General features: G+C 61.8%; 1 protein-coding gene across 2 annotated transcripts in view; it reads left to right on the top strand.

Annotated features, from left to right (window-relative positions):
• Nucleotides 1-381: 381 nt before the first annotated feature.
• GLIPR2 (GLI pathogenesis related 2) overlaps nt 382-9,695 on the top strand; it is a 19,166-nt gene continuing 9,852 nt past the window's right edge. The window contains exon 1 of one of the 2 annotated variants that reach the window (XM_084898900.1): nt 382-421. In XM_084898900.1, coding sequence (XP_084755026.1) covers nt 397-421 — 25 coding nt within the window. In that variant the 5' untranslated portion in view covers nt 382-396. Of the gene's footprint in view, nt 422-817; nt 914-9,695 lie in introns of those variants that run through there. The other variant, XM_084898901.1, reaches the window with a different exon arrangement.

Here is a 9,695-nt window from a genome sequence, read left to right as displayed (position 1 = left end):
TAACAGGGTGAGGGAGTGAACAGGGCAGCACCCGGCCTTACTGTCGTCCCACAGTAAGGTGACCAGATGGCCCCAAAAATTGTTAAAAATTGTTAAAAATTGGGACTGTCCAGCCAAAAGCCAGCCGTCTGGTCACCATACGCCTATAATCTACAAGCTAAAGCTAAATGAGCCCATGGACTGGAGGATTTGTCAATGAGCGTCCTTCTGTTAGCATGGGCTGAGCTCCCTGCCCAGGAGAAGTCACTCCGCGGAGTCCCCCTCGGCTGGGCCCTCAGGCTGGCGCCCCTCTCACCCAGGGCGGGGCCGTCCCTGGGACCCAGGCTTCCCAGTGCCCGGCGAGTGCCCACCGCTGCCCCCAAGGCCAGGAAGGCGAAGGGACCAAGGCCCTGAGGGATGGGGAGGACTCGGACCGGCAGAGGTGAGCCCGCACTCCAACTCCACCGGAGTTCGCACCGGAGGGAATGTCTCGGGCGGAGGACGGCCCTGCCCGGTGCCACTGGGCCGGGCCGGGCGGCGGGAGAGCTCCGGCTCCGCCAGATCGGCCTCCAGCGCCCCGGGGTGCGCACTGCGGGCCCCGCAGCCGCCGAGCGGATACTGAGCTGCGGGGCTGGGCGGCGCGTGATGCCGGTCCCGTGAGGGTCAGGCTGAGGCCCGGGCCCCGCACCCGGGGAGCCCCGGGCTGTACCTGCAGCCCCGCGGGCAGGGCCTCCGGGGCCCGGGAGGCTGGGGCGCAGCGCCGCCCCGGGGCGGGCGGTGGCCCCGGGCGCCGGGCGGCGGCGGCGGCTCCTTATAAGGCGGCGGGCGGGCCGGGGCGGGGCTCGGAGGCCCCCCCTCCCCCGGGGCTACCCCAGCGGCTCCGGCCCCGACCGCAGAGGCAGCGGGAGCCCCGGAGCGGACATGGGCAAGTCAGGTGAGGCGCCGGGGCCGGAGCCGGGGCTCCGGGATGCTCGCCGCCTCCTCCCCGCGGCGGGAGCTCCGGGGTCGGGCCGCCGGGGCGCGGGCTGCAGGCGGGGACCGGGCGGGATGGAGGGCGCGGGGAGAGAAGCGCCCGGAGGCGCATCGGGGGCAGTTTCCGGGGCTGCGGGAGGCCGGGGTGGCCGTGGGGACCCCGGAGAGGGAGGGAGGGAAGGGGGATGGAGGGAGGGACCCCCTGCCCGGGAGTCAGAGAAGGCAGCCGGGAGGGAGGGCTTCCAGGCGCCAGGGTCCGGCCGAGGCGTGGCTGCTGCTTTGTGTCTGGCGGACGGAGCTAGGAGCTGGGAAAAGCCAAAGTGTGACAGCATCTCTCCCCGCGGAGCGGCGCCAGCCAGCCCTCCGAGGGACAGACAGCTCGAGCATCCTTCTGCCGCTGCCCCTCCTCCCTGAGGCCCCCTCTGTGCCAGGCTGCGTGTGCCAGGGTGGGTGCCAGGCTGTGTGTGCCGGGCCCCACCAGGGCACAGACTCCAGCTTCCCCTTTTTCTCCGACCTGGTGGTGGCCCCTGCTCAGCCCTTCGGCTGGCTGCCCAGGGTGAACTTTCTACAATGCAGATCCTACCCTGCCACACCCAACACCCCCCCTCCCATTGCCTGCAGGTGAGGGAGCACCTTCTCCAGCCCCAACTTGGGGTCCCCCGGGAGTGGGTGTTCTTCACCTCCTACCTCCTCCACTCGGCCATCGGAGGCGAGCACGCTGGTCCCATCCCCCGGCTCCCTTTCCCGGCACCACCACCATCACTGCCCCTCCCCCTTCTCTGAGGTCTGAAATCTCCCCCAGCCTTGTAGACTCAACTTCTGGGCTGAGCGGCCGCCCCTGGCTTCCCCTCCTCCACAACACCCCCCAAAGGGGGGCAGGTCTCTTCTTGGCTGCAGCCCCCTCCCCCTGAACAGTCAGCGTGGGACACTGCTTCCCGCAGACACCGCACTCCTGGCCGCCCCCCAGACGGGGCCCTGACGATCTGGGCCTGGCTACTGCCTCCCAGGAGGAGCCCATGCCTCCCCTGGCTTTGGTCTCACACTGCCTTCGCCCGCCGTGGGGACAGGTCTGGCCTTCAGCCCTGGCTGAGCTCTCCACCTGCCGTGTGATCTGGAGCAGGGCTCTTTCCCCACCTGGCCCGTGAGGTGGCCCAGTGACCCCCTGGGCCCTTCCCGGTGTGGGAAGGTGACGGAAGGGGCTGTCAGGAGGCTAAAATGACGGTAGTGGTGATGGGGCAAGAGCGTGGCAGATGTGAGCAAGCACTTTAAGGAGTCCACTCCTTTCTCTGTAGATGGAGAGAAAACCACACTCTCTAAAGCCGCCTTTCAATCAGTGGTTGCTAGCTCCTCCCCCGAGGAGCAATTCTCCTGCCCTGCGAGCCGCGGAGTGCTCGTTCTTCTGTCTGTTCATTACTCATCTGTCCATCTCTGCCTGCCTTCCTGCTCCCTCTGTCCCGCCCTTTTCCCCGTCCAGCCACCGTCTGTCAGCCGTGTACTGTGGACTCAGTGCCGCGGAGGGCATGAGCCTGGTCCGCAGGAGTGTGTGCTTGGATTGTGAAATGAATCAATGAGTCTAATCTTCGGGGAAGGAGAGACAGCCCTCACGGGCTTCAGTCAGAGCCGGGAAACCAGTAGACGGGAGGCGGGAGCAGTGGGAGCTCCGGGGAAGGAGCGATCCCCTCTGCCAAGGGGCTGCTGGGGGCCCCTGGGGGAGGCGCTCAGGTCCCAGAGCATCTTGGGAATTCGGACTTTCCCCCTGAGGCCTGGAGTGCCAGAGAGAGGAGTTAACCCAAAGTGGCAGGGGGTGGGTCAGGGGGAAGAGGGCAGAGGTGGGGGGCAGGAAGAGGGTGCTCAGGGCAGAGGTGGGGCAGGAAGAGGGTTAACTCAGTTAACGGGTGACAGAGGCTCTAAGCAACTGGAGAGGGGGAAGGTTGTGTTTGGGAGGCGGCACCCTCAAGCCAATTTCGGTGACCGACTTGTAAATGAGAGCCAAGTGCCACAGGGATGCCTGGGTGCAGGATGGTGGTGACACCTTCTCAGACTGAAGATGCAGAATCAAGCGGGTTTCCGAGGAAGGGGGCAGTGGCAGAGGGCAGGTTAGAGCTGGTTCAGGCAGGTACCACCCCGTCCCGCCCCCCCCGCCCCCCCCCCCCACACACATACACACAACCAGGGACCTTCCAGAATGCTGGCCCTCATAGCCACATGCGTTGTATTTGTCTCTCCCAAAGGCTGGCAGCCCCCAGGACAGTGCTGGCTCCTCTAAGGGTCTCCAAGAGGAAGTGACCTTTCCGGGTAACCCAGGCCCAACGGGCCTTCAGGGCAGGCCCCACCCTGAGGCTGCAGGCCACCGGCCGAGGTCTGCGCTGTGCCCGTAGCGCTCACACGCATGTAGCCATAAGGGGCTTGGTGTGGTTTCACAGAGACCGTTGTAAGGAGCTAGTCCCTGCCTCTTCTGTGCCTTCGTTTCCTCATAGGAGCCTGACTCCTTTTAATCTTAAATCTCAGAGAAACCACAGAGCCACTCGGGGTTGGTAGGCATTGCTGGGAAACTGGCACTGAGCTGGCACAGCTTTCCTCCCGGGAGATGCTCAGCCCCGTGTTCAGAGACCTCAGGTCCGTCGCCCACCTTGCTGGGCTCAGTTTGCAGCAACTGTGCTGGGGGCAGAGAAAGACCGTGGCCTTCCGCGCAGGCCATGGGCTCCGTGGAAACATCTAGTCCCTAATATAGTGACTTACCAATCGCTAAGCTCCTGGTGCACGCCAGGCTTGGAGCTACTGTCTATCAATTGTAAAGATTTTTAAAGGTTGAGTACCATGCCCATACTCGGACCTTGACCAGTAAGTGGACAAACTGGGATTTTTATTTTTTATTTATTTATTTATTTTTTAAATATATTATTGATTTTGTATAGAGAGGAAGGGAGAGAGATAGAGAGTTAGAGTCATCGATCAGCTGCCTCTTGCATATCCCCTACTGGGGATGTGCCCGCAACCAAGGTACATGCCCTTGACCGGAATCGAACCCGGGACCCTTCAGTCCCCAAGCCAACGCTCTATCCACTGAGCCAAACCGGTCTCGGCCAAACTGGGATTTGAAGCCAGCTCCCTGGCTTCCCGGATGTGGGCTTTCTCCCCTGCCACCTGATCTCCTGCCGCCTGCTCCCCGCCTCCTCCTCAGCCCGGACTCTGGCTCAGTGGGGACTCCTCTGATTACCTCTGAAAATCTCAGTGTCCCCTCCACCCACCTCTGCCATCAGAGCAGAAAGCACTTAGGGACCAGCTAGCCCAGGAATTTCCTACTGAGCGGGGCCTGACACCTCTGCAGGGTGTGGCTGTGGGGGCCACATCAGTTCCAGCTGTTCCATTTTCATCTGTTGGTTTTGCTGGGGGGGTGAGGGGGGAAGTTCAAAGAAAGGGTTTCCCTGCGTTTAAAAAAAAAAAAAAAAAAAAAGCCCACAGATGTCATACTTCCTTCCCACACGGATGGGATGTGGAACCCAGAGAGGCAGGGACTTGCCCGGCGCCCCCGGCAGGCCTGCGTGGCCGGCCACGGGCAGGGCTGGAGAACAGACACGGCTGCCCTGGCTGCCTCAGTCCCTCGGTGCCGGTTATCTGCCAAGGAGCAGCAGGAACCACTCACCGCCATCTTGCTTGGGGAAAGGGAAGTACACGTAAAGAGGAAAGGAGGAGAGATTTGAAACAGGAGGCTGCTCTTGGGTCTGGCTTGAACGTGGACTCACTGTGTGAAATTGCGAAACTCACATGTGCTCCCAGAGTCGGTAGCTTCCTCATCTGTGGAGAGAAGACTGTGGTCCAGTTCGCTTGCTTATTCATCCACTCCGCCAACATCTGAGCTCGGAGGTGCGGAAAGAGGTCATCGGAGATTGAGATGGCCCGGCTGGCCAGGCTCGGTGGTTGAGTGTCAAACTATGAACCAGGAGGTCACGGTTCAGTTCCTGGTCAGGGCACCTGCCCGGGTGGCAAGGCAGAAACTCAGTGAGGGGCGTGCAGGAGGCAGCCGAGCAACGATTCTCTCTCAGCACTGATGTTTCTGTCTTTCCTTTTCCTTTCCTCTCTGAAATCAATAAAAATACAGGTTGTTTTTAAAAAAAAAAAAAAAAAAAAAAAAAAAAGATTGGTACAAATACCAGCAGATTGGGATCCGATGGGACAGTGTCTCCCAAAGATGGGGCTTTGTTGGTAATGATATAGTAATTATAATCGACACCGCATAGCTGTTCACTGCGTTCCAGAACTCTCCTAAAGCGATGACATAGATTAGTTCTTTTCATTCTCACCGCAGCCCTGTGAGGTAGACACTGCTATCTCCGTTTTTCTCTGTGTGTGTGTGTGTGTGTGGGGGGTGGCGATGGGGGTGAGGGTGCGGGGGGGGGGGGGGCGGAATGAGGCAGAGAGGGATTAAGCAACTTGATCAAAATCACACAGCCAGACAGAGGCAGAGCTGGTGTTTGCTTCTTGAATTTCCTGGAACCCTGGAACAGAAACTGCTCTTTCTCCCCCTCCCCCCCCCCCCCCCCACACACACACCTCAACTTTTTATTCTTTCTTCCCGATAAACCAGTTTTACCCCAGAGGTGGGACCAGAGCCCTTTCCAGTGTTAAAGAACAATATCCGTCCGAGAACCTTTGAAGATCTAATGGGCTTCAGTCAGCAGTTCTTGGGGCTCAGCAGTTCATGGGGCTTTCTAGCAATGGGAAGGTTTTTCTAGGCATGAGGAGGGTGAGGCTGAGAAGTTAAAAGGCGGGTTATTTTAGGCAGGTCATCTCCCCTGAGGGAAGCAGCAGGTCTTTTGGCAGATCGCCTCTTTAGGGATCAGGAAATTCGAGACTGATGGGTTTAAAATTCCACTCCTGGGAGAGGCTGCCACTGCAGTGAGGCTAGTCATGAAGTTTTGGTTTGGTGAGGGGACAGTGTGGCAAAAGTGTTTATCCAGCTTCTTGCCAAGGGGCAGAGGGGCCTGCCTACAATCCCTGCCCCGGCCTCTGACATGCTGGGCCCCTGGTGGGGAGTGGGGGGAGAGATGAGCCAGGCTGGGCCTCCGGTGAGGACAGATGCTGAGGGAGGAGCCTGTGCTAGCCAGCAGAGAGGCGGGAGGGCAGGAGGGGCACAGACCTCCTAGAGGCTTTGGCATTTAGAAGCCCAGACCCCAAAGGACCTTCCCGAGCCCCCAGGTCAGCCCCATTGGAGAGGCCTGTGCCCTCCACTCCCGCAGGCAGCTCAGCCCAGCCCCTTCCCTCCCCTCAGCCCCAGACAGCCCCTCCGCCTCCCAGCGGCTCTGACCTCGAGCCCCAGACCTGCCCCAGGAGCTTCTCCCCCTGCAGCTCCTCTGGGGCCCCTTAGGCAGTCTGAACCCTCAGTTCTTTTCTCATCTGCAGGCCGCTGCCCGCCTCTCTGAGCTCAGCCCGCCTCCGGGGCTGGTCCATCCCGCTGTCTCGGTGACTTCCTTTGACTTGCACCCCTTGGAGGGGGCGTGGGGTGAAGAACCAGCTGTGGGAATGTGTCCGGGTCACCTCCCGTCCCGAGCCTCAGTTTCCCCATTTTAATCAAAGGGCAGCTCCCACACGTGGTGGGGAGCAGTAAAGGGGCGGGCGCACAGCCCAGCCCCCGGCAGAAGGAGGGCTCCCTCGTTCCGGGCGGCACCCCGAAAGCCTCCTCCCTGGGCCCTCCTGTGAGCACAGGATCCCTCTCCCCTGTGGGCTGGCCTGGCTGTGAGGCTCTCCCTGTGAGGCGGGGAAGGGTAAGCTCCCTCTGACCTTTTTCTCCTCATGTTTTTCTTTGTCCTCTGGCTTTTCCACCCAAGCGGGGTGTGCCTCTGGCTGGGTGTGGACAGTGTGGCAAAAGTGTTTATCCAGCTTCTTGCCAAGGGGCAGAGGGGCCTGCCTACAATGCAGGAGGCCGCGCTTGGGTGGGGAAGGCCCCGAGTGATGGCTGCCGGAACACAGTAAAGGGGCGGGCGCACAGCCCAGCCCCCGGCAGAAGGAGGGCTCCCTCGTTCCAGGCGGCACCCCGAAAGCCTCCTCCCTGGGCCCTCCTGTGAGCACAGGATCCCTCTCCCCTGTGGGCTGGCCTGGCTGTGAGGCTCTCCCTGTGAGGCGGGGAAGGGTAAGCTCCCTCTGACCTTGGGCCTCCCTGGGGCCGAGGCTGTGAGGAGCCGCCTGGGCTGGGCCTGGCTGGGTGCTGGGTGCTGTGAGGGACTCCTGGGCAGGGGTGGGGGTGCCTCCCAGAGGGTGGGGAGGGAGGGCTCCCGCCCTGATTTCCAGGAAGTTCTCCTGACCTCCTTCCTGGGAGCCCTGCCCCCGGGGACTGGCCCCGGTGGGACTGGGCGGGAGCTTACAGTGAGCACTGGAACTTTCACTTTTATTTCTCTGGACTTCCCATGTTCTGGGAGCGCAGTGACCTAGTTTTTAGCAGCCTGTCAATTCCCCTCTGCCAAGGGGACTGCGGGCCCTCAGCCTGCGGCCTGGCTCCAGGCTGCCTGTCCATGGCTCCGCGTCCCTGTCCTGCCCACGGCCCTGGGCCCGGACCTCACTGGACCGCCCTGTGGGTGCCACCATCCTCATTCTTCAGCCCACCCAAAGCCCCTCGGACAGCTCTGCCCCCACCGCTGGCAGTTGCGGGCACCTCCCCTGGGGTGGCATCTGGCCAGAGGCTCCGAGGGCAAGTTCTGGCTCCTTCCCCTCAAATCCGCTCCCGGCCCGAGAATTGGGTTTGAAGGCCCAGGAGACACGGGGTCTGGCTGAGAGAGGGGAAGGGGCTCCTGGTGGCTTACCTGCCCCGGGCCTGGGGCGAAAAGACAGCGAGGAGGAGGACAGAGGGTGAATGTGACCTGGGGTAATGGCAGGACTAACCGATGATGCTTTTTTTCTTTAAAAAAAAAAAATATATATATTTCTTTATTGATTTCATCGAGTAAGGGAGAGGGATAGAGAGACAGAAACATCAATGATGAGAGAGAATCATTGATCGGTTGCCTCCTGCATGCCCCACACTGGGGTTCAAGCCCACAACCAGGCACGCGCCCTTGGCCGGAATCAAACCCGGGATCTTTCAGTCCGCAGGCCAACGCTCTATCCACGGAGCCACACCGGTTAGGGCTAACCGATGCTTCTTGATGCTTCTTTCATCCTCCAGTTTACTCCCTTCCCGCAATCAGCCGGGCCTTGGGGACAGGCTCCCGCCCAATGGAGCGAGCTCAGTTTGAGGGCTCTCTGTAGCCCTCACTCCTAGCTCCCCCGGGTCCCCCATTTCCACGGAGGGAGGGGCACTCCCGGGTTCCGGCAGCCATCACTCGGGGCCTTCCCCACCCAAGCGCGGCCTCCTGCCTGGGGTCCCCTCCCTCCTGAGACCCCAGACCCTGCGAGGCTGCTTTTCTGTTCCTCTGGCACCCGTGCCCCTCTGCCCGGGGCCCCAGCACCTGTGGCAGGCGGTCTCCCCTCTGTGGGTGAGCTCTTCGGGGCAGGACGTGGCCGCTCTGTCCCCGCCCCTCGCACACCACGGGGACCTGGCACAGGAGGACTCGGAGGGCACGGGGACAGGGTGGGGCTGGGTGGATGCTGCTGCTGCAGAGAGACAGAGCGATGGATGGATGGGTGGGTGGATGGGTGGATGGGTGGATGGATGGGTGGATGGGTGGATGGATGGGTGGATGGATGAGTGGATGGATGGATGGATGGATGGGTGGATGAGTGGATGGATGGATGGATGGATGGGTGGATGAGTGGATGGATGGGTGGATGGGTGGGTGGATGGGTGGGTGGATGGGTGGGTGGATGGGTGGATGGGTGGATAATGGAGAGATGGACGGGTGCGTTGGGTGGATGGGGTTCCATTCCAGATCCAGATTGATGTGACTTCTGTCCACTATTGACCTTGCTGACCTGGCCTCACCCACTTACTCTTTCCCTATCCTAGCCCCCCGGACCGCCCTCTCCAAGGTCATGACCCCACTGAGCAAGGGCTCCGTTCCATCCCTCAGGCATCTCTGAACCCAGCACCACCACACTCTCCCCCCTCTCCCCGCATTCACCGCCCCACGCTGTCCTTCCTGGTCCCTTTTCTTCCTCTGTCCCTCTGACTTCCTGATTTTTCCAGCCCAGCGAGGGTCCCCTCCTCCCAGCCCACCTCCAGTCCGGCCCAGTCCCCACCAGGCACCACAGGTCCGGTCTGAGATGTCCAGTCTCCCGCAAACACGTTCTTTCAGAAGTCCCATTGCTCACCGCCCAGCACCCCCGCCCCCACCCCATCTGCTCTGCACCCCTGGCCCACCCTCCACTCAGCAGCCAGCAGGGTCTTTCAGAAACACCCATCTCACCAGCTCTTTCCTCTGCCCCCAATTTGTTGCTTCCCGTAGCTTTGGGTAAAGACCCAGATCCCTGCATAGGGCCCTGCATAATCCATGGTGCAGAGGGGTGAGGGATGGGGACGGGGACAGGGGGGCAGAGGGGTGAGGGACGGGGACAGGTGGGCAGAGGGGTGAGGGATGGGGACGGGGACAGGTGGGCAGAGGGGTGAGGGATGGGGACGGGGACAGGTGGGCAGAGGGGTGAGGGATGGGGACAGGTGGGCAGAGGGGTGAGGGATGGGGACGGGGACAGGTGGGCAGAGGTGTGAGGGGTGGAGACGGGGTGGGCAGAGGGGTGAGGGATGGGGACAGGTGGGCAGAGGGAGACAGGTGGGCAGAGGGGTGAGGGTGGGCAGAGGGGTGAGGGACGGGGACAGG

The sequence above is a fragment of the Pipistrellus hanaki genome, assembly GCF_964339955.1.
Source record: "Pipistrellus hanaki genome assembly, chromosome: 11".
Taxonomy (NCBI): domain Eukaryota; kingdom Metazoa; phylum Chordata; class Mammalia; order Chiroptera; family Vespertilionidae; genus Pipistrellus; species Pipistrellus hanaki.
The sequence above is the reverse complement of the archived record's forward strand: the minus strand, read 5'-3'. Positions and strand labels throughout refer to the sequence as shown.